This window comes from Saccopteryx bilineata, chromosome 3, assembly GCF_036850765.1.
Source record: "Saccopteryx bilineata isolate mSacBil1 chromosome 3, mSacBil1_pri_phased_curated, whole genome shotgun sequence".
In the NCBI taxonomy this organism is placed as follows: domain Eukaryota; kingdom Metazoa; phylum Chordata; class Mammalia; order Chiroptera; family Emballonuridae; genus Saccopteryx; species Saccopteryx bilineata.
Genome location: NC_089492.1, coordinates 268,282,921 through 268,306,289, shown reverse-complemented (window position 1 = coordinate 268,306,289; position 23,369 = coordinate 268,282,921). Strand labels below are relative to the sequence as shown.

At 52.9% G+C, this 23,369-nt stretch overlaps 1 protein-coding gene across 2 annotated transcripts in view; it reads left to right on the top strand.

Annotated features, from left to right (window-relative positions):
• Positions 1-2,655: 2,655 nt before the first annotated feature.
• The window catches only part of ZNF362 (zinc finger protein 362), a 38,160-nt gene continuing 17,446 nt past the window's right edge, over positions 2,656-23,369 (top strand). Inside the window, exons 1-4 of one of the 2 annotated variants that reach the window (XM_066269733.1) lie at positions 2,656-2,965; positions 17,396-17,521; positions 21,756-21,819; positions 21,997-22,243. In XM_066269733.1, coding sequence (XP_066125830.1) covers positions 17,484-17,521; positions 21,756-21,819; positions 21,997-22,243 — 349 coding nt within the window. In that variant the 5' untranslated portion in view covers positions 2,656-2,965; positions 17,396-17,483. The remainder of the gene's footprint in view (positions 2,966-17,395; positions 17,522-21,755; positions 21,820-21,996; positions 22,244-23,369) is intronic. The other variant, XM_066269734.1, reaches the window with a different exon arrangement.

The following is a 23,369-nucleotide window of genomic DNA, read 5'->3' as shown; positions in this document are numbered from 1 at the left end:
AAAAAACATTAGAAGGGAGATGGCAAGGCCTCAGAAGGCAGCTCATTTTGTCTGGCCAGAGCTTCCCAGGTGTTTAGACAGGAGGCTAGTGAGGCAGATGGACCAGATCATGTTTCCCTCCTCCCATAATTTCTCTATCAGGACTTCACCTCAGAAGTCAAAGCCTTCAAGATTCTGTCTCTCATCTCCCTTTTCTACCTTAAACTCTGGTGCCTTTGCACATGCTATTCTAAGTGCCTAGAATTACAAGGACGATGATAATAATGACATTTTTCGGGCCCTTTATACAATGTTAGGTGCCATGTCAAGCATTATTTCTTTGAATAACAATGACATTAGCAATGACATGTGTTGGTACATTTTTAAAGGATTTTTTCTTATTGAATTTTATCTTTTAGAACAGTTTTAAATTTACAAAACAAAATTGAGATATTACAGAGTTCCCACATATCCGCCCTCCCAATTTTTCCTATTAGTAACATTTTTGTTAGTATATTTGTTATAATATTCTATAATTATTTATTGGATACTTTTATTAATACATTATTAACTGAATCCCATAGTTTATTAAGGTTTCCTTAGTTTTTACCTAATGTCTTTTTCTTTCTGTTTCAGGATCCTATCTAGTATACCACATGTCATTTATTTGTTGTGTCTCTTTAGTCTTCTCTGGGCTGTGACAGGTTCTCAGACTTCCCTTGTTTTTGATGACCTTGACAGTTTTGAGGAATACTAGTTAGACATTTTTAGGATACTCCACTATTTGAGTTTGTTTGGAGTTTTCCTCATGACAAGACTGAGGGTATAGTTCAGGGGTCCCCAAACTTTTTACACAGGGGGCCAGTTCACTGTCCCTCAGACCGTTGGAGGGCTGGACAATAAAAAACAAACAAACTATGAACAAATCCCTATGCACACTGCACATATCTTATTTTAAAGTAAAAAAACAAAATTGGAACAAATACAATATTTAAAATAAAGAACAAGTAAATTTAAATCAACAAACTGACCAGTATTTCAATGGGAACTATGGGCCTGCTTTTGGCTAATGAGATGATCAATGTGCTCCTTTCACTGACCACCAATGAAAGAAGTGCCCCTTCCGGAAGTGCGGCGGGGGCCTGATAAATGGCCTCAGGGGGCCACATGTGGCCCACGGGGCTGTAGTTTGGGGACCCCTGATATAAACAATTATTTAGAATTCTTCTGCATGAGGGATTTGTCACTGGACTTTCCAACAATGAGCGGCTACTTATCACCCCCCATTTTTCTGGAAACTGGCTGGCCCTTCCTTTCCCCCCCACCCAGCTCACCCCAGATCTATTTTCTGAAGACTTCCATCTCCTTCCCAAAAAAGAGTGGTCATCTGTGTTCTTTCCATGCTTTGTAATTCCAACTAATTGATGCCACATATATGTACTGTGCTCTGCTCTGTGCCAGGTACTGTGCTTGGGACTTGGGCTTGAAAGCAAATGGCTTATGTGTGTCCTTGTCATCCAGTAGCGCACAGACTTGACATCTGTGTTAGACTGTAAGTGCCATGAGGGCAGGCACTTTGTCCAACTTGTTCATAGCTGTTTCCAGTCAACAGACAAAGCAACTGATAGAAGGTCCTCGGCACTATTAACAAATTGGGAAATGCTTCTTGGAAGATGGCAAAGGTGGCAGTGATAATGTGTGTGTCCTTCCCCCAGGTACTGGATGCGCCCAGAAGGCAAGGCCAGCCTTGATTCATCCTGGCCTAGAGGCTGGGTGGCAGAGAGTCTCAAAAGTCTGAGCTGGGGAAAGGACCGGGGGATTGGCCCACCTTAGGTAGAAGTAAAGTTTGGAAGCTGACACAGCCCGGGAGGCCGAATGCGGAGGACTTGGTGACTGATTGGCTGGGGAGGGTGAGGCGGGAGGAGGAGTCACACACAGATGGCTCTGAGGTCTGGAGCTGGGGACAGCGGGTGCCACCTCTGATAGATGCTGCAAGAAGAGCCGCTGACAGCCTCGGACGGCCCCGCCCTTTGGGGGCTTGGGCCTAGAGCCAGGGAGGGCCGGAGCCTACAGAGGGAGGGGTGGCCTGGCCTGTCCAAACTTCTGACCCCCATTCCCATGTCATCATCTAAAAAAAAATCTCAGCCTGGATTTGAGCACGATCGTTGGTTCTCAGGTGTGGGGGCCCGTTCTGGGGGTCACCTCCTGCCTGCCTCTGCGAAGGAGACCCCCAGGGGCAGCCTGCCCCCGTGAGGGGTCGTCCTGATCAGGGCCATGGCCCGCCAGGCCCAGGTCCCCAGCCCGCCATCACCGGAGAAGGGGCGGCGAGGCGACGGCCCAGGCAGGGCGGGACAATGGCCGCGGCTGCCGGGGCCCCGGGAGCCCCCGCGCTGGGGAAGGGGCTGGCCTAGGGCCGGGCGCCGGTGCCCTCCCCGCGCGGCTCGGGCGGGCGGAGGGGGGCGAGGAGTTCCTTTGTGGCTCTGCCTCCGGCGCGGCGCGGTGCGGACGGTGGGCGCCTCGCAACTTTGCGAGGCGGCGGCAGCGAGCGCCAGACGAGGCCCCGGGGCCCGAGCGGGGCCCCCAGCGCGCGGCCCGCCCCCGCCCCCTGCCCGGCCCCCTCCCTTCGCGCGCCGTCGCCCGCGCCCGGCGCTGCCCACTCGCGGGAGCCCCCGGGGCCGGACGGGCTGCGCAGCCGGAGAGGCGGGGGCCCGACGCGGCCCCCCCCCCGGAGCCGGGCGCCTGGCGTGGGGGCTCGCCGAGCGCACGGGGGGCCGCGCGGCGCTGCAGACCCAGCCTCCCGCCGCCGCCGCCGCCGCCGCCGCCTCGGCGCTTGCAGAACCCAGAAGTGAACAGCAGGCGACCCGGAAGGTTTGCGCGCGGCTCCGCACCTAGCCGGAGCCCGGAGCCGGAGCCCCAGCCCGGCCCTGCTCGGGCCGCCGGGCGCGGGGCTGCGGCCGCGTCCCGAAGCCGCTGCCAGCACAGCCAGGTCCGTGCGGGCCCCGGGCGCGGGGGGAGCGGGCTCGGTGGCGGCGGGTGCCCGCCCGAGCGCCCGCCCGCGGGAAAGTTGCGCGGAGTTGCGGGCGGGGGTGCGGACCAGGGCGCGGGCGCTGTCAGCGCGGGCCGGGCGCTCCGAGGGCCCGGGGCCGCCTGCGCCTGCGGCCGGGCCCGGAGCAGCGGCGGCGCGCGGGGTAGGAAGTGTCTCCGGTGGTGTGTCTGGGTCTGCTCCGAGAGTGTGTGTGTGCGAGCGTGAGAGAGAGAGAGTGTGTGTTTTCTTAAGCCGGGCTATTCAAACCTGCTGCAATTCTCCGGTAAACAATGATTCATGGGACTTAATGCAAATAAACGATTGCAAACGGCGCGGTTCGCGCACTTTGCAGCCGGCCGGGTGGAGCGGCCAGTGCCGGATTTCTCCCTTTTTTTGCAGATCTGCAGAATATGGCGTCCCTGTCCTGTTTTAAAAATAAGCCAGGCTGCCATTTTTGTTTTTCTTTTGTCTGAAAATTTTAATAAAACTGTCTGAGAATGTGGGAGAGGCGGCTGGAAGCAGAGGGGGCACCCGAAGGGTTGGCTTTTTTCCCTTTTCTTTGGCGAGAGCCGCGAGCCTTTCGGGAGGTGAGACACAATGCAACTGCACTTTAAAGAAAAAAAAAAAGGAAGCCGCTGGGCGATTTGGGGGGTAGGGCTGGGAATTTAAAGTTAACTCCGAAAGTTTTCTTTTCTTTTTTTAAAGCTCTTTCTCTCTCTCTCTCTTTTTTTGGAAGGCGGTGAATGCCGCGAAAGGATCTCGGGGTCCATTTCTCCCCCCAGCCTGTCGTCTTTGCAGGAATTTTGGGAAAAGTTAACTGCCGGTTTCCTCAGAGCTGCGGGAGACATGTGCGGGGTTGGGGATAGGGTTTGTGGGGACCAGGAAACGTCTTTTGGAAGAAGCTCTATACAAATTGTGTCGCAAGGAAGTATATTCTCAGATTTAGAGAGGGTTGGCGGTAGGGGCTCGGAGTGGGCCCAGGGTTTCCGAGGGAGACTCCTGGCATGAGGAAATAAACCTGCTCTTCGGCACCCTGCCCTCCAGCAGCGTGTGTGGGGAGTGGGCCTGTCTCCTTCATGGGTGGCCAGGGGCCTCCCTTGTAGTCCTGAATCCTGCCCTCTGACAGGGTGCTAGGTTGGCAGTTGGAGAGCCCCTTCCCTAACCTGGTCAGTCCCCTGGCTGCAGGAGGTGGCATCTGGTGGTGAACGCCCCAGGGGTGGGCTCTTGGCTGGGTGCAAACTGCAGCCCCAGTGGGTCCTGTCTGAGGGGTTGTTTGGTGGTGGTGGGGCCTCCGCTGGTTTGCTAGTGGGAGTTGTCTGAGCCTCTCCCCTTTGGTGGCTCCTAGCCCTTTCTGCCACCCCAGCAGCCAGGAGGCTCCTCTCTTGGAGGCAGTGAAATGCCTGAAGTATCTCACTGGACAGGTGAGGGCCTGCTGGCTTCACAAGCTGCAGAGGGGATCTGAAGGCCAGGTCTGGTGTGGCTGGTGCTATCTAAACACCAGGCCTCACTGGGTCTGGTCTTTCCTCTGCGGGGAATGTATCTGTCTTGGGAGGACCCTGAGCCCTTCTGGCCCCTGCATCAGCATCTCCTGGAGGAGACATCCCTAGTTGTATTCCTGGTCTATATCCTGGCTCCACGGGGCAGTGTGAGCTTCCTGAGGGCAGAGTCAAGGGTTGAAGGTAGAACTTTGGCATGGCTGGACCAGAGGTACCAAGCCAGGCATTTTTTTCTGATAAAGAAACTGAAGTCCAGAGAGGGAAGTGACTTGCCCAGAGTCACATTGCCAGTTAGGAGAGCTGAATCAGGAACCCAGATGTTCGGGCTTTCACTTCTGGGCTCTCCCCGCTGTTCTCTGGCCCTGACCCTTGAGAGGGTCAAAGAACCAGACCAGAATGGGTCAGCATGTCTCCATTTACCGCCCTCCCCACCATAATAATCTTTCATGAGAGAATGGAACTTTATAGTTTGTATAGTGTAGTGCACTGTTGTTATATAAGGTTCTCACAGGAACTCTGTTGGGGTGAAATTGTCAAGGTGGGAATACTTAACGCCATCTTAAAATTTAGGAAACTGAGGCTTGGAGAGTTTGGGTAGTGGCAGAAGGAGGCTTAAACCAAAGCTTCCAGGCTCCTTGTCTGGGACCCTTGTCCTGTGTGGATTTTGGTGCTCATGGACAGCACTCTTTCTCATCTTCTAGTTTTTGATCTCTCAACTTCTGCTAACCCAGCGACTATGTACAAATCTAGAGGCCCACCCCTTACAGACTGTTAAGAGCTGAAAAGGCCCTGAGAAGTCATCTGGGCTCAGAGACTAGAAGCCACTGGGTTGAAGTCACCCAGCAATTTGGGGCCCATCTAGGACCAGAGCACTGATCTCCAGTTTCCCTTCCTCTGTGAGACACTCAGAGGGAGAGTGAACCACTCTACCCACCGCCAGGCCCCACTGGGCTCTGGAGAGCTGTGATTGCTGGTGGGCACTATAACGGCCAACATTTAGAGACATGAGTCTGTCTTGGGCTGAGGAACAGGCTGAGTTCTTGGGGAATGGAGACAAATGGCCTCAGGTGGAGAGGAAGCTGGTGTCGGGGTGAGGTGTGAACGGGGTCCGTAGCTAGTCTGGCTCCAGCTCTTCCCTGGGTGGGCACTTCTCTGCATTGCTTCTCTGTAAAGTAAGAGTTTCTTCCTTCACTCGTTCATCTCCCATCCATTAGTTTATTTATTTATTGGTCTACTAGATCCTTTATTCTTTCATTTTACTCTTTATTCTTTCATTTATTCCTTAGTTTATTGGTTAGTCATTTCATTAGTCCACCCATTGTCCATCCATCCGTCTGTCCATCCGTTTGTCCATCCATCCATTCACCTATCTGTCCATACAGTCCCTGGCACACCTAACCCAGGTTGGACAACCGTGTGAGATACAAGTGCAGTCCTCTACTCCAAAGCCAACAGGGAAAAGGGTGTGAGACTGCAGGTGTATATAGCACTAGCCAGGGCAGTATTCATGGGTGTCCATGTGAGTCCCCAGGAAAGGTCTCTTGGAGAACGGGAGGCTTGAAAATACCGAAGGAGGTCTCCAGACCATCAAAATGGTGGGCCTGGGTGCTGGGACAAAGTCCCACTTAGTGTATTGAACTTTACAGCTTGCACAGTGTGGTGCATGGCTTGTGTGACTTGGGGCACATTCTTCCCCTCTCTGAGAGTTGGTTTTTTGATCTTTAAAATGGGGCATTCTCTGTGAAACTTTCATGGGTTGTTGAGAGAGAGAACAAGAGTGTCTGCAATGTTATCTCAGCCCTGGCCAGGCATGTGGTAGGAAGTCAGTGTACACCATCTGAATTATAAGGATTGTTGATTACTGGCCTAGGCTCTACCTTGATTTTTGAAAACTATTATAGTATTTTCAGAAGGAGCCAAATGACCTGGGGATGCTGAAAGCCCTGCTCTGCCTTGTCATTTCACTGCTGAAACTTTTCTAATGTTTCCTAGGCATTCAGAAGAACAAAAATCCAAAGTCCTTTAAGGGACTGTGGGCCTGTAAGGCCCTTCAGGTCTGGGCCTGCCCAGCCCTCAACCTCAGCTCCCTGCCCCCCACCCCTCGCCAGCCCCCCCATCTCATCACCTTTAGACACACTGGCTTCATTCTGTACCTCAACTTTCCAAAGCCTGTTGGCAGGGCCTTTGCACATCCCCCACCTAAATGTTTACATGGCTGGCACCTTCTTGTACCACAGGTTTCTACTCAGATGTCACCTCCTCAGAGGGGCTTCCCTGACCACCTGCTGTATAATAGCTTCTCATTGTCACTGTTGGTCATGTCAGCCCCTTTCTATTTTTTCTTGCGGCTGTTAACAGTCTCTGAAACGTACTCATTTATTTGTTTTTAGCACTTCTTGTCTGTCTGCACCGTTGGAACACACTTAAAACCCATGCAGGCGAGGGGGCAGGTGGTCTGAGCAGTGTGGCTGGGGCTTTCGTGGCGGCGAGGAAACGCTGGGGAGTCCAGGTGTGGTGGCTGCCCTGGCAGCACCCGGGAGATGAAGTGACACCGAGCTCTGTCCTCGCCTCCCTTGGGAGGCTCCGGGCTGTTGTTAGGAAATAATGAGATGATTAAATCATGGGATCTAAGAATCCTAGTCTCTTCCAATCTCAGAATCATGGCATCAAGAAGCTTTCTGCCTCAGAAACTTTGACTCTTGGAGTGTTCGCATGATCTGATCCGGGATTTAGAGTTTTACAAAGGGGACTCTCACTGCCTTACCCTCACAGCGTGTCAGGCCATGTTATAAAAGGCTTTATAAATGTTAATGGAGTTAATTCTTATTGTTATTACCCTCATTTTACAGAAGAAATCGAGACATAGAGAGATTAGATAGCTTGCCAGAGTCCATAGAGCTTGTCAGGGGCATTGTGGGATTTGAACCCAGTTCTCTAGGGCTCCTCCTTAGAATCCCACAGCTTCACTGACCCCGGCACAGAGCTGGAATCCCCTCCCCACATTCTTGACAAAAGGGCCTCTGACTGCTGTTAGAGTGGTGGGGGCTCCTTCCTCACAGGCCCCCATCCCCCCCTCTGTCAGACAGCTGTCATTGCTGGAAGGATTTTCTTTTAAAGTGTGGAGTGATGTGAGTGTTATGGTTTCCAGTGTTTTTTGTTTTTTTTTGTCCTTGTGGTTTTGTGACTTCAGTTGCCTCTTGCTCCCCACTGGGTTGTGAGCTTCTTGAAGGCAGACAGCTTTGGTGCGTGGTGTCGGATGGATGGATGGATGGATGGACGGATGATGTGTACAAAGAATGCAGCCGGAGCTCCTCCTATCTCTGTAGCACCGTGCTAGACACTTGTTCCAGGGTATAGGCTGGCTTGGTGCACTTAGGGAAAGGAGACAGTTACCTACCCATGTAGCCCCAAGAAAGTCTGCATCAATGATGTTTCTGTCCCCCATTCTTGGAGAACCATCTGAGATCTAAAGTTACGCACTAATCAGAGAGAGGTAGACCTCGTAGCTTATCCTCTTGAGCCTCATTTTGTCTGTTGTGGAGACTAAAGAGGGAACAGGGAGGAGTGGGCCTTGTCCGAGGACACTCACATTTCAAGATGCTTTGCCTGGGGGGCTTTCCCTCCCCAGGTGCCAACAGGTTGCCACAGTCTGAGTCTGGGGCTCAAAGGCAGGGAAGGGCCTCCTTGGGGAAGCTCCCTCTGCAGCACCAGGCTTCCCACCTCCACGATGAGGGCACCGTTCCTGATGCACAAGTTCGCACAGGGCCCAGCGCCTTGCCTGGCACTTGGGTGGGACTGAGGAAGTGAGTTGGGGGCTGTGGGGATGGCTTCCTGGGAGCAAGGGCTTGAGTGGCTTTAGAGGCTGGGCAGGGTTTAGGGAAGGGACTGAGTGGTGTCTTTGGTGGATAAGAGTCGGGGGAAGACCCAGGGATTTGGCTATGGGGCCCAAAGTGTCCTGCCTTGTCCGTGCCTCAACTGTGTGGCCACAGGATTTCTTTGGGGCAAGGTCCCCACATCGAGGTCTTTCTTTGAGCTTTGGGCAAAGGTTTCATGCTCCTGAGGGGCACAGTCTAGCCATATCGGGTTCTGGGGTTCAGTGGGAGAAACTTGGCTGGGGTGGGAAAAGCCCCCCCATACACTGAAAAACATACATTCTTACGTATTCACATTATCAGCCATTCACTACCACTTTTGACCCCACCCCCTCTGCCAATTTGGGGTGCTCCCCCACTCTTTCAGAAACACTGCCCGCGGTGCCCTGACTCGGGGCGCAGGAGGCATGTCTACTGGAGTGTGCGCCCACACCCGATGCACACATCACAGGGAGCGCATGCACACCGTCCTGCCACCTGCAGGGCTATACACACGTGCGAACACCTGTGTGCAGCCTCCCAGGAAACGACAAACAGCTGCATGCCTGCCCCTCCTCATGCCACGCTTATCTGCACGCAGGCAGACTTGTATACATGTGGTTTTACGTGTCAGAGTATCTTACATGCACATTCATTTACACCGGGGGATGTGGCCTCGCATTCTGGGCTGTGCACAAGATCCCTCATGCACTCACGTGTGTGCACCCCGCCCCGCCCGGACCTGCTCGCCGTGGTGGGGCGGGCAGCTCGTTTCCATCTCCCGCCTTCATCCACCCAGCAGTATTTCTTGAGTAATTACCATACGCCAGGCCACGTGCTAGGTGCTAGGGACAGAGGTGAGGAAAAATGACATAGTTCCTGTCCTGGTGGGGGAGACAGACATTATAGGAAAGAGCACACAAATGATGATGTGATGATAGATTTTGGTAACTGCTGAGAAGGAACTACAGTTTTCTGGTGAGGGCTTTCCTAGAGCTTCATACTTTTAGACTTACTATAATGAGTGACGGTCATGGTGTCTGTAGGAGAGAGGTGCTTCTGGGAGGAAGTGATGCCTGAGCCACCAGAAGTTTTCCAGGTGAGGGCATACAGGCAGAGGGAGCAGCGTGAGCAAAGGCCCTGAGGTGGGAAATCGAGGAACATGGAGAAGGTGGTAGCTCCTAGACAATACCTGGGAGAGAGTGTAAGAGACCAGGGGGTGGGCAGGGCCTCGCCTGGCAGGGCCTGTAGTAAGTCTGCTCTGGCCTCTTTACCCCTGCCCATGTGTCCACCCAGGCACTCCCCAACCTGGTCTCGAACCAGACCAACCCTCCCTTTGCTGCCTGGCCCTGCTGCTCAGGGCCCCCTCCGTCTGCCAGCCTCCACCCAGGCCTGAGCCCCTTCTGACGGGCCCCACACACTGCCTGCCCCAGGGGATCTTGAGATAGAGCTTGAGAACAGCCTCTGACCATCTGCCAGGGGTTCCCTGCCTACAGCCCTGGGACCTCTCTAGAAAGTTCCTGGGGGCCATGCCACAGCTGGCCTTCAGCAGCTGGCTGTCCTGCTTTGAGTGAATTCCAGACTTGGCTGTCCCCTGTGGGTCCTGAGAGGCTCCAGAGTTGCTGCACTCCCCACCCCCCAGTGAGGGTAACAGCAGTGCTCGGTCAGATTTCCATGTTGGTCTTTGGAATAATAAATAGCAAAACAAGAGCAATAGCTAATATGGAGTCCTTACTGTGTACCAGGCACTCGTCTAAAGGCTTTCTATGCTGTAACTCGTTTAAGCTTCACAACAACACGAGATACCATTATCTCCCCAGTTTGGTAACAGTCTCTGGGGCTTCGACCCACACTGTCTTGTCCCAGAATCTGTACTCTTGACCCGTCAGTGGCCACATTGCCCCTCAGAGGGTCCAGGAACCCTGGCTCTGGTTTAGTTCAGTCTGTTTCACAGAGGAAGGAACAAACGCCTAGAAAGGAAATGGACCTGCTGAAGGTCACATAGCCAGCCAATGGCAGAGGGTTCCAGCTCCCTCGGCCCTCACCAGCTGCATGACCTTGGGCGGGTCACATACTCCTCCCAGCCTTGTTCCTGCCCTCAGACAAGGAAGAGATGACCAGGGAAGCCAGGAGGGTGTGAACTCTGGGGGGTGCGAGGGGACTGCAGTTGAGAAAGGACATGAGTGGGGCTTCTTGGGTGCCCTGGACGACGTGTGCTGTATAATAAGTCACGAAACTGTTCATTTATGTTCTAAGCATCCTTCTGAACGTGTATTGTATTTCGAAATGTTCATAGCATCTACCTCACAGGGTCATTAGTAGGCTGAGTGAAAAGTGCTTGTAAAGCATCTAATAGCTCCTGACCTGGAGAAGTGCTCAGTAGCTGTTGCTGTTATTGTCATTTTATGGTGGCAAAAGAAGTTCCCTCTGGGGATGGGAGCTGGGGATCCCCAGGGGCAGTGGAAGTAGGGAAGGGCATGTGTTCAAAGGCCGCAGAACATGCACTCAGCCCTGAGAGGAGTAGCGTGGCCCATTTCCAAAGTGAGGGCACTGGGGCCCCCAGAGAGCGTGAGGGTCACTGCCGTGAGTGGCTCTGGGTGGCCTGCAGGGAAATGGGACGGGGCACAGGGAGGGGGCCGCACCCCAGCTCCCACTGACCAGGGCTCAGACAGCAGCCCCATCACCACAATGGGAACAGTCCTCCCAACCCCTCAGGGCTGTGGAAACCCAGCCTAATTGGATCCAGGACCCTTGGGAGCCTGTTCCTCACAGGAAGTTCCTAGGAGCGAGCTGAGGCTGGCCTGGGTCATGGGGGTGTGGTGGGGTGCAGCAGCTGGGGCTCAGGGCTCTGGGCTGCATGGAGTGAGGCACATGGAGGGCAGAGGGCTCATGAGAGGAAACGTTTGAGCACATGGCGGGGGGTCTTGAGTCGCTGGGAAGATGGGAAACCTCAGCTTCTCTCCTGGACCATCTCCTGCTCATGCCTTCCAGGCCATCCTTCTTGCCCCATAATGACCTTTCCATTGAAAACCTTCACCATGGCCTTCCCCTGCTCAAGGACCTCTCGTGCATGCCCTCAGTCCCCCCAGCCTTTCTTTTGAGCGCCTTAGCCTGGAACTCTGGTCTTTTATGAACGTTCCCTGTCACCTTTCCTGCCTTCCCCTGTGAATTTCTGCACCGGACCCATAGCAGACCAAACGTGATGCTGTGTTCTTTCCTGCCCCTGGGCCTTTACACATGCAGTTCTGGCCACCTGGCCTGCCCTTCCCTGGCATCTCTTGGTACCTCTCCTTCTCCCCATAAGTAAGTCCCACCTTTATGAAAGCTTTGTTCAGATGGGCTCATCTTCCCAGGAATATCCCAACCCCTAGCCCAGCCATTCCCTCTCTGGGGCAGGGAGCATGTTTGAGAACCTTTGCATCCTAGCAAGCTAGCAGTTGTCCTTGACTTTGCACATGCCGCCCCTCTGCTCAGAAGGCTCTCCCCTCCTCTCCATCTCCTGGCAGACTTCTGAGTCTTCCAGTTCAGCATGGACAGGCCCCCTCCCCCATTGACCTCAGTGAACCAGGCACTTGAGCACCTACTAGGTGGCCAGCACTTGACTCGGGGCCTACAGCAGTGGCTCCCTCCTTGTGGGTCAGGACTGGAGAGAGTATTTAGAGGTATGATACAAAGATGGCGTGGGGAGAATGCAAGGGGCAGTGGGTGTGTGTAACACGGTGGCCCAATTCCTGTTGAAGAGATCAGAAAGTGACTTTTAAGGGAATGCTGGGTGAGCTTTGGGGTCTAGTCAGGGCATGGGGCTGTAGCCAAGAACCAGACCCAAGCCCTTGGGGAGCTGTGGGAACTGGGCAGACGAGTAACCAGGCAGTTCTAGGACGGTGAGATCGGTGCTCTGGTGGGGAGAGCCCACGCAGCCGTGGGAGCTCAGGAAAGGCTACAGACACAGCTGCAGACACGGCCCCGAAGGGGGCGGTCAGGAAGGTTTTCCCATGGCAGTGACACTGAGCTGATGTTTAACGTTGAAAGGAACCTGACAGAGTTTCAGCTGGGTGATGACCCTCAGATGGAAGGGCACAGCCTGTGCAAAGGCACAGTGGTGTAAGAGAGCAACTAGTTTTGGAGGAACCTACAGATAGGGAGGCTGGACAGAGGGAGGCTCCTGTTGGGATGCTTGTAGCCAGCAGGGCCTCCTTGGCAAAGGTTGTTAGGTGCCATGCTGGGGAGTCTGAACTGTACTTCAAAGTGATGGGAACACAAGAGGGATTTAAGCAGGAGAGTGAGTGGCCTGGGCAGGCTTTCCTTTGTTTGGCCTGGTTCCCCTCCCGGAAGCCCCCAGGTAGGAGGGTGTGTCCCTGGCTGGGGTCTGAGGTGGGTGTGAAGCTCACTGTGGGACTTCGAGTGAGTCCTTGGCCTCTCTGAGCCCCTCTCTCCTGGGTCAGTCTGCAGGGCATGAGGCCAGAATCCTTGTGGGACTGTTAATGGCTTGGGTTGTCTTTGCCTGGCTAAAGCTTGCCGAACCTTTAGTTATATTAAAAATATTCCTTAAATAAGTCTTGTAACCACCCTATAAAAAAATCAGAGAAGCCGAAACACCACTACTATTAGCATTTTTGTGTTTCCTTCCCCTCTTTTCTCTCAGCACCCAGTTTTTTTATAGTTGTCACCACTCTGATATATAACTTTTAAAAACTCCCTTCCCCCCACCCGTGAGTAATGTTGCATCACAAGTATTTTCTAACTGAATGCAGGGTGGTTTTAATCTTCCTTTCTAACTGATCCGGTGTCAGGGTAGAAAGCGTGGGCTCTGGGGCCAACTTTCTAGGTTTAATCAGACATAGGCTGCCTGACTTTGGGCAAGTTACCTAATCTTTCTGTGCCTCAGTTCCTTTTAAGGTTGATATAAGTGTTAAATAACTCATTACAATGCCAGTAAAACATTGCCTATTTTTAACGACTTTAGACTATGTCATTGTTTAACATGATTTACAGAGTCATCCCCCTCGTGTTTAAAATTTTGGATATTCCAGGTTTTTGCTATCGTAAAAAACCACCAAAGCAAACAGCTTTGTGCCTCTAATTTTGTCAATTTGGGGGGTGTTTTCTAGGGACAGATGACTAAGGATAGGATCACTAGGCCAAGATGTCTGAAAATTTTTAGAGCTTAAGAGGCATTATTGACAGATTGCCTTAAAAAATGATTGTTCCAGTTTACACTCCCAGCAATAATGGGAGTGCCAATTTCACCATAGGCTCACCAGCAGTGAATATTATCATTATCTTATTTCTTTTTGCTATTTTAACAAGCGAAACTCAATTTTCACTGCTAGAGAAGCAGAACCATTTTCTGTGGTTTTAGTTGTTAGCATCCTTTTTTGGGCTGCTAGTCTTTATAGCATACAACCCCTTCTCAGATCAATTAGGAAGATAGGACTTAGATACAGGAAATAGGAAACTGTATAACACAGGGGACAAAGTCATGCCAAGGTGAGTGGAGGGGACCCAGAGGAGGGAGAAGGGACTTGCCTCTACCCAGACCGTGATACTTTCAGTTCCTTCCACCTGGACAGTTCATTCATTCAAATATTTATCAGGTACTGTGTGTGGCTTAAAAGGTAAATGACTCAGCCATGATTCTGCCCCAGCAGCAGAGATAGATGGGAGAGAAGGCAGAAGACAGAGTGATAGGTGTCTGATGCTGGAAGTGCAGGGCCAAAGGGAGCAGAGAGGAGAGGCACCCAACATAGCCCGGAGGGTGGAGGGAGAGGGTCCCAGAAGGCTTTCTTTTTTCTTTCTTTCTATTTTTTAAAATTTTATTTTATTTTATTTTATTTATTTATTTTTTTGCATTTTTCTGAAGCTGGAAACAGGGAGAGACAGTCAGACAGACTCCCGCATGCGCCCGACCGGGATCCACCCGGCACGCCCACCAGGGGGCGATGCTCTGCCCACCAGGGGGCGATGCTCTGCCCATCCTGGGCGTCGCCATGTTGCGACCAGAGCCACTCTAGCGCCTGGGGCAGAGGCCACAGAGCCATCCCCAGCGCCCGGGCCATCTTTGCTCCAATGGAGCCTTGGCTGCGGGAGGGGAAGAGAGAGACAGAGAGGAAGGCGCGGCGGAGGGGTGGAGAAGCAAATGGGCGCTTCTCCTATGTGCCCTGGCCGGGAATCAAACCCAGGTCCTCCACACGCTAGGCCGACGCTCTACCGCTGAGCCAACCGGCCAGGGCCAATTTTATTTTTTTTTACCAAGACAGAGAGAGAGACAGAGAGAGGGACAGATAGGCACAGAGAGACAGGAAGGGAGAGAGATGAGAAGCATCAATTCCTCATTGTGACACCTTAGTTGTTCATTGATTGCTTTCTCATATGTGCCTTGACCAGGGGGCTCCAGCTGAGCCAGTGACCCCTTGCTCAAGCCAGTGACCTTGGGTTCAAGCTAGCGACCCTTGGGCTCAAGCCAGCAACCATGGGGTCGTGTCTATGCTCCCAGGCTTTAGCTGGTGACCTCGGGGTTTCAAACGTGGGTCCTGTGCATCCCAGGCAGGCTGACTTTCTATCCATTGCACTACTGCCTAATCAGTCCCAGAAGGCTTTCTTGAGGAAATAGCCTGTAAGCTTGGCCCAGGGAGTAAGTTGTAGTTAACAGTGAAACGGTGAGGGCACAGGGCTCGGGGGAGGAGCAGCCTGAGGAGGTGAGGAAGGGAGGAGGGAAGCGAGGAGGGAGCGCTGGCTGGCGGGCAGAGTACCAGGTGGAGTAACCAGGGAGGCCACAGAGGTCAGCAGGGGCTCAATAGGTAACTGCTAAGGAACCCAGGCCCTGTCTGGAAGGAAGTAGGGAGCCATGGAAGGTGCTGAGGAGAGTGTTATGATATGATTTATATTTTGTTCTTTAGAAATATCACAGTGACTGCTGAGAAGAAGGGAATGAGGGGTGTGGCAGAGGTGGGGAAACCTGTGAGGAGACTCGTGCAGCCGCTGAAGGGGCCCCGACCAAGGCAGGGGAGAGTGGACAGCCCTCTTCTCTCCCCACCTGGTGGAGTCCTACCAGCTTCAAAGTACAGATTGAATGTCACCTCTGTGGCGCTGCCCTTCCTGACATTTGTTACCACCTCCCCAGGTCATAGGGGCCTGGAGGATGGGGCTGTGCAGGGCCTGGTCATATACCGTATTTCCCCATGTATAAGACGCACCTTAGTTTTGGGGCCTGAAATTTGAAAGAAAAAAAAAAGTATTACATAAAGTTATTGAATTCAAGTTTTATTCATTATAAAACTCATACAATTCCTCATCACAGTCAAAACTCCCATCCATTAGCTTGTCCTCATCTGTGTCTGATGACGAATCACTGTCTTTAATAATGAGCGCAAAAACAAGCGCGAAAAAGCGGGAAATGCAAGTAAAAAAAAATCTGCAACCACTGTATAAGACACACTCAGTTTTTAGACCCCAAATTTTTCAAAAAAGTGTGCATCTTATATGTAGGGAAACACGGTAACTGTCAGTTGAGTTGCCCACCTTAGCTGAGCTTACCTTCCCCTGCTCTGTCTGCACCCTCCATCTGTTCCTCTCCTGCCCCGTCCCCAACCTGCTGCTTTTCTTCCTTCCTTCCTTCCTTCCTTCCTTCCTTCCTTCCTTCCTTCCTTCCTTCCTTCCTTCCTTCCTTCCTCCCTCCCTCCCTCCCTCCCTCCCTCCCTCGTCCATTTCTTCCTTCCTTCCTTCCTCCCTCCCTCGTCCATTTCTTCCTTCCTTCCTTCCTCCCTCCCTCCTTCCTTCCTTCTCTTTCTCTCTTTTCCTCCCTCCCTCCCTCCCTCCCTCCCTTCCTTTTTTTTCTCTCTCTCTCTTCTTTCTCTTTTTCTTTCCTTTCCTCCTTCTTCCCTTCCCTCCTTCCCTCCTTCCTCCATTTCTTCCTTCCTTCCTCTCTCCCTCCCTCCCTTCCTCCCTTCCTTCTCTCCATTTTATAAAGAGTAAATTTATTGTTTTCAATATAAAAGCAACTGAACAATATTACAAAGACTCTGGAAATCAGAGAAACAAAGACAAAAATCAGATCCGCTCCAGCCGCCTCCCCAGCACTCCCAGCCTCCCTCTGGGCGTGGTTCCCTGCCGCTTGCTTTTTCTGACGCAGGGTTTTTATTTTTGCCTCCTTGTAATCATAGTGTCCGGACAGTTTTGGGTCCTGCTCCCTCCCATGTGCTTTGTGGCCGTGGGGTCTGGGCAATTCTCATGTTTAATGTCTGTGGGATGGTTTGGGGATGGGGGTGGGAATAAGTTTCTTAACTGCAACCCCTTACACTGCGGTGGCAGGCTTGTTACTTTCTACTCAAGGCTACCCTGCCTCTTGTGACTGTTTGTCTAGGCCTCAGTCTCCCTGGGTGGCAGGGTCTGGTACCTGCTGTACTCCTTTCATAGTGTCCTTCCCCTAGTTCCCCCTGTGGAGCATGCTAGGCTGGCCTCAGAGGCTACCCTCCTGGGACAGGGCGATAGACAGACATGGTTTCAAATCCAGGCTGGGCTCTGTGACCTCAGACAAGTTACTTAACCTCTCTGGACCTCAGTTTCCTTATAATGGGTCTATTGCAACAGTAAAAATACTGGCTATAAAATGCCCTGACACAGTTCCCAGCCCACTGTGAGTGCTCCAGAAACAGCAGTCAATATTATACTTTTTTTCATTCTACAAAATGTTTCTGAGACTACCACGGGCTAGATGCTGGAGTGGCAGAGGTGAATAAGCACCAGCCCTACCTGGGAGGAGCTCTCAGTCTGGCGGGGAAGCAGATAACCGCACCGGGGTGTGACTGGCCCTGTAGTGCTGGGTGGCATCCCGACTCCATCACTTGCTAGCTGTGTGACTTTGGGCAAGTTGGTCAACTTCTCTGAGCTGCTGTTTTCTGTTAAATGTACACTTCACAGAATCATTGGGAAAATTCAGTGACATGATGCATATGACATAGCACAGTGGCTGGCACATAATAGATGTTGAAGTCAATGGTAGCTGCCATTTTATTATTATTATTGTTATTGTTATTCTCATATACAAGGTGCTGTTGGGAACACAGAGGAAGTGACTGACTGGGGGTTCAGGGAAAGCTCCGTAGAAGAGGGAACTCTTGAGCTGGGTCTTGAAGGATGAGTAGAAGTTCACCAAGTGGGAAAGGACACTCTAGGTAAGCAGCCTGTGATTCCAGGTTGAAATCTCTCAATGAGGGGTTTGTTCTTTGGGGGATTAAGCCACTGTGTTCATCCCAGCTTCCCTGAGGGCCCCTCACTGCCTCCTTCTGGGTCTGTACCCAGGGCCTGTAATAGCATCCACCTGTGACTCCGTGTCCTGGTGGCTGTTCCTGCTCATGGGAGTTGCTGTGTCCCCCTCTGTCCACATTTGGGGCTACAGGTCTGTGTCTGTCATGTGTATCTGAGTTGTGCTGTCTGTCTGCATGTTCCTGTGGCCATGTTTTCTGTGTCGCTCTCCAGAGGACTTCCCAGGCCACACCATGGGTGGCGACCTGCACACACTTCCTTGGTCTCCAGCTCAACCAGAAAGCCAGGCCTCCTTGGTCACTCCCCTGCTTGGCCCAGGTTTGGCCCCTCCTGTCACCTCCTGATGGGTATCCTCCCACTGCTTCCACTGCTGGCCTCCAGCCCTGTCTACACTGAGCAGTCAGAGGGGTCTTTCTAAACCACAGATTCCATCCCATTACCCACTACTTCAAGTCCAGACTGCAGGCCTAGGATTCAGGAATTGACCTTCTGGGTCTGGCCCTGGCTGATGACTCCAGTCTCATGTCCTCTCTCCCAGTCTACACTCGAATGCTTTAGCCCCCCTCACATGCTGTGTTGCTTTTCACCTCTGGGTCTTTGTTCAGGCTGCTGCTTCTGCCAGGAATGTTCCCAACCCCTTCTGTGCCTGGCTAAGTACCTCTCTGTCGTCCTTTAAGACCCCAAACAGGCATCACTTCCCTTGGGAAGTCCTCCCTGATCCCTTCTTTCCATTCTGGGTCAGGTCCCTGGCTCTGAGCTGCTCATCCCTTACGGGGGGGGGGGGGCAGGGGAGCAGAAGCAGGTGACTTGCCCAAGATCACACAGCTGGTAAATTGGAGCCAAGATTTGAACCCAGGTGCGCTGGGCTCCAAACAAAGCAGGCTGTCCCACTGGCCAGGTGAGGGATTATATCTAGGACCTGTGAAAAGGAGTAGGAATCCTGAGGGTATGGCTGGTGGTGGAAATGAACTGGGAAGATGGGGGGGTGCTGTGGATCAATGTATGTCTGTGGCAAGAGCAGATGGGGCTGCCCGCTTGGAGGTGGGAATGAGTGGCTGGAGGAGGTGCCCTTATTAGGGGAAGACCAAGGTCCCACTCAGGCCCGCTGAGTCTGAGAGCCCGTGAGACAGCCAGACGGATGTGTCAGGCAGGCAGGGGAAAGCTGGGCTACAGGCAGAGACTCCGGGGGTTAGCTGGTACTTAACATCCTAGAGTAGGTGGACCACCCAGGTAGTGGGAGAGAAGAAGCTCTGCTCTCCCCTAAGCAGCCCAGTGAAGGGTGGGGGTGGGTGCTGAGAAGGAGACTGAGATGAGAGACCCAGGAGTCAGGGCACACAGAGCTTCCCAAAGGGCCCAGGTGCAGGCGGCCATGGAGGACTGGAAGGTGGCCTGTCAGCCTTGACCATGTGGAGGTCCTTGGGGCATGTAGTCGGAAACTTGCTCAGTTGTTTGCTTCCTCCAGTAGCTTGGGAGTCCCGGAAGGCAGGACTCTTCTGTTTGCCTCAGGTTCCCAGCACTGGTTCCTTGTTTGGTCCAGAGGATGTATCAGAATGAATCGATGTATTGATGGACAGATGGGTGGAAGGGCCAGCTCCCATCAGGAGGCTATTTTCAAAGGCAGCTGTAGGAGGTGTTTCATTCATCCAGTCCAAGTTTATTCCCTTTTTAGAGCAAAACCCCCAAATGACAGCTTGCTTGCCCCACTGCAAGGATCAGTGCTGTGTGCTTGACCGGGGCCTGATAAATGGCAGGGAAGATGCTCTGTGGCATCTAATGGACCCTAGGCAAGCCACCCTCTTCCCCATACCTTGCTGACCAGGGTTGGGCTTTGGAAAGCCTGAACTTAGCATTGAAGAGGAGAGGCCAGCTTCCCCCAGAACTGGCTGAGGAATAGCTGGGCACAGTGGGCAGAGTCCTGGGCCAGGACTGTTTCACCCCATTTTACAGATGAGGAGAACTGATGCTCAGAGAGCTAATGCCCAGCATTGAAGCACAGCACTCCCTCCTGTTTCCCCATCTGTGTGGCCTGGAGCAAAGTGTTTCTTGCCTAGTGCCCTAGTTTCTTCCTCTGTGAAATGAGGGTAAAAATTCTTCCCTGCTTCCTGGGGCTTTGATGAGAATGCCGGTGGGTGCAGAAGAACTTTGTAAGCTGCCAGCAGTGCTAGGTAATTGTGTGAGGTTGTGTTTAAAATAATTCAGGTTATTATTCTTTTACTTATTCATCCTGTCATGAAACTCGCATTATTACTAACTTCTGGGCTGGAACAGCTTAAGGGAGCGATGAGCCCGACTTTGGAGTCAGGCTGTTTGGAGTGGGTATCTCAGCTCTCTGCTTACTTGCTGTGTGACCTTGACCAAGTCATTGCACCTCGTTGATGTTCAGTTTCCTCAGTTGTGAAATGTACCTGCCTTTCAGTGTCAGTGTGCCTGGCACAAGGTGGGCATTTGGTAGATGGCAGCCACCTCACTGTTACTGTTTGAGGTCTTTCTGAGAAAGAAGTCCTCGGGGCCTGGAGCATTCAGGAAGAACTCCAGGCAGGAAGTGCTTCTTGTGTGGGCTGTGAGGGCTGGGCAGAGGGAAGGGCAGCTTGGTGTCTGCAGGTGGGGAGAGCAGGAGGGCTCTTAGGGGCAGGGGCTGCCTTGGCCACCCAGGGGAAGATACTCTTGATCCCCAGCCCCAGGCTCAGACCCAGACCACCCCCAGGCTGGAAATGAGAGGCAAGGATTTTTGCATGTAGCTATTGAGTTATTGGCATGTGGGTATTTGCCCAGCTGAGGGCTGGGGTTTGCAAAGCAAATTTCCTAAGGAACCAAGTTGCGCAAATCTGATTTCTAGTCTTGACTCCAGTACCCTAGTCCTGTGGTCTTGAGCAGCTCTCTTCCCTTCTCTCCAAGCCTCAGTTTCTTCACCTGTAATACGGGGTTATAATACCTCGTGTGCCTTCTTAAGATCATTAGAAGTAATTCATATAAAAGGTCTTTCTTAAAGTGTTGAGATTAGATTATAACCTTATTGAGGGTCCTGTCTTGAATCCCTCAGCCTGCAATTCCAGTATGCGCTCCTCAGGCTTGTAGGACCAAGAAAAGAGGTTGAAGACACTTCATTTTGGCCTTGCTTATCAAAATAAACAGGTTCATTTAAGCAATATTATCAGTTAGGTATTTAGTTATTTCTGTGAGAGGTAAATAAGAGAAATTGGATAGGAAGCAAGACAATGGATCACCTTTGAACAGCATGTTCCCTATTAGTCATGTCTTGACTTACTCTAAGGTCACAGGAAGACTCAGATTCTCTGGAAGACTGAGATAGCTCTGAAGGCCCATCCTTCACTTTCTTGGTTGAAAAGGCCTCTCACTGCACAGGCCTGCCATGGGACCTGTGAGGTGAGGGCCATTGGACAGACTGTCACATACTTTTCTACCAAAGAGCCCCAAATGCCCTAGCCTCAGGCCTTCTCAACCCCCTCCTATGCAGTGTTCTGACACATTCTTCTGGATGAAGTGTTGCACGTGGCTATGCTTGTTTCTTATAACTTTCCAGAGGTACAATTTATTCAGTCAAAGGCCAATAATCATTTGGGTCTTTGTAAGTCGTCCTGCCAAACTGCCTTTCAGAAAGACTGTATCTGATGATCAGGTCGCCCCCTGTGTTCTGATGAGGATGTCTGCTCTAGAGGGGCCCTTGGTCATAAGGGCAGGGATCAGGGATGAGCAGTTGCCTCTGCTGTGTGGCCATTTATAAAGTTGCCCCAGGACTCCTGTTTGTCGGTGGGTGGGGTGGGGGGGACTCTTCTATGTGGAATCCATGGGTCCCTGTGGTTGGCTCTGCAGCTTAAGGACCTTCTGGAGGATGGGGATTGGTCGATCAGTTCTATGGGGGTGGGGGCTGGGAGCACTGAGGTCTGGTTGTGACTTTTGCTGCCCTCTGGGCCCACTGAGGGAGACTCTGAATCCTGATTTTTCAGCCTGGGGATACATTTCTCTGGCCCTGGTAGGAGGCCTGCTCTGCTGCGGGGTGAGGGTACCACAGAGGCAGGGATCCCAGATAATGGCCCAGACTTGAGTGGGCACAGCTGAGGGGCAGCTCTCCCCAGGCTGGTGGGGAGGGCCCTCTTCCCTGTGACAGTCGCTCTCTCCCTGCAGGATGGCCGAGCCTCGATTTAACAACCCCTACTTCTGGCCCCCTCCTCCCACCATGCCCAGCCAGGTAAGACTGAGCGGCACCCTTCCAGCCACCCTCTCCCTCTTACTGCTTTGCTTTGCCCTGGGCTTTGGCTGCGGCCTGCGGGGCGAGGGGCGAGGGGCTTGCCAGTGCACTGGCGGCCTAGGGAAGGGGTCAGGCGCTGCCCAAGCCCCTTCAGTCTCCTCTTCTCCTTGCCCACAGCTGGACAACCTGGTTCTGATTAACAAGATCAAGGAGCAGCTGATGGCAGAGAAGATCAGGCCACCTCACCTGCCACCCACGTCGGCCTCGTCGCAGCAGCCGCTGCTAGTGCCACCCGCACCGGCCGAGAGCAGCCAGACCGTCATGTCGCTGCCGAAGCTGCAGCAGGTGCCAGGGCTGCACCCGCAGTCAGTGCCGCAGCCCGACGTGGCTCTGCACGCGCGACCAGCCACCAGCACAGTCACAGGTACTGGGTGGGCCGGGATGAGGTGGGCGGGGCGGGACCTGCCCGGGTGAGGGGCGTGGTGAGGGTGGCTTGCAGCGTGGTGCGGGCCTGAGCGGGTGGGTATTGGGGGGTGGAGCTCCGGTGGCGGGCTTGTCCACCAGCCACAGCCGCCAGATTTCCCCCGACCCTGTACTGGGAGGACCCACCCCACTAAATCTACAGGACAAGGGTGGGCCCCCCAGGAAAGCCAAGTCAGTTTAAAGAATTTAGGAATCCAGAGAGGAACCCTAACCAGACCTAGGGAAGGGTGGAGCCGTGGTGCGGGGTGGAGATTTCCCTGGAGGAGCAGATATGTAAGGAGAGGTTTGACAGTTAACTAGGGAACGAAGCAGCCAGAGGGAACAGCATGTGCAAAGTGAGTATGTGTGTGGAAAGTGAGAGCAGGATAGTCTGGGCCGGGTGTACCTGGTGGTGGTGCTGTTGATGGTCGTACTGCGGCAGCTAGCTCCAGTTGAGCACCTGTGCATGTTCATGAGCATTCATTTATGACTCCCAGCAGCCCTGGGAGGCGGGTGCTGTGAGTACTAGGTTGATCAATGGACTGTTTTTGACTTACAAAAACAGTAGTTTTGTGCATTCACTCTAAAGTCTCCATTCGACCGAGGAGGAAACTGAGGCCCAGTTTCACAGCCAGGAAGAGGCAGAGGCAGGAAGTGTGGTTCTAAAGCCCATGTGGTAACCTTTTTGCTCTACCCAGTTCTGCTGAGGCTAGAGGGAGCAGGCACCACCAGATTGTGAAGGGCCCCGTGGGCCATGCTGTGCAGTCTGGACCTCACCCTCAGGCAGTGGGGAGCCATGGAAGGCTTTTAAGTAGAGGAGGGCAGTGCTCAGATTTGGGTGAGAAAGCTGAGTCTGGGTGCAAGATGGGGGGTGTAGCAAGGTGGCTTGTGGCTTGGTGGGGCAAGCATGGAGACAAATAGATATGCAGGAAAGGATGGTGGCCCCTGCAAGGCCATGGGGACTGAGAGGAGTAGACAGATCTGAGTTACGTTGAGAGAGTGGACAGGGTGGTTGCTGGACTGGATGTAGGGGAGAGGAGTGGAGGAGGTGAAGGCGACTCCCAGGCACTGCCAACAAGATGGAACCA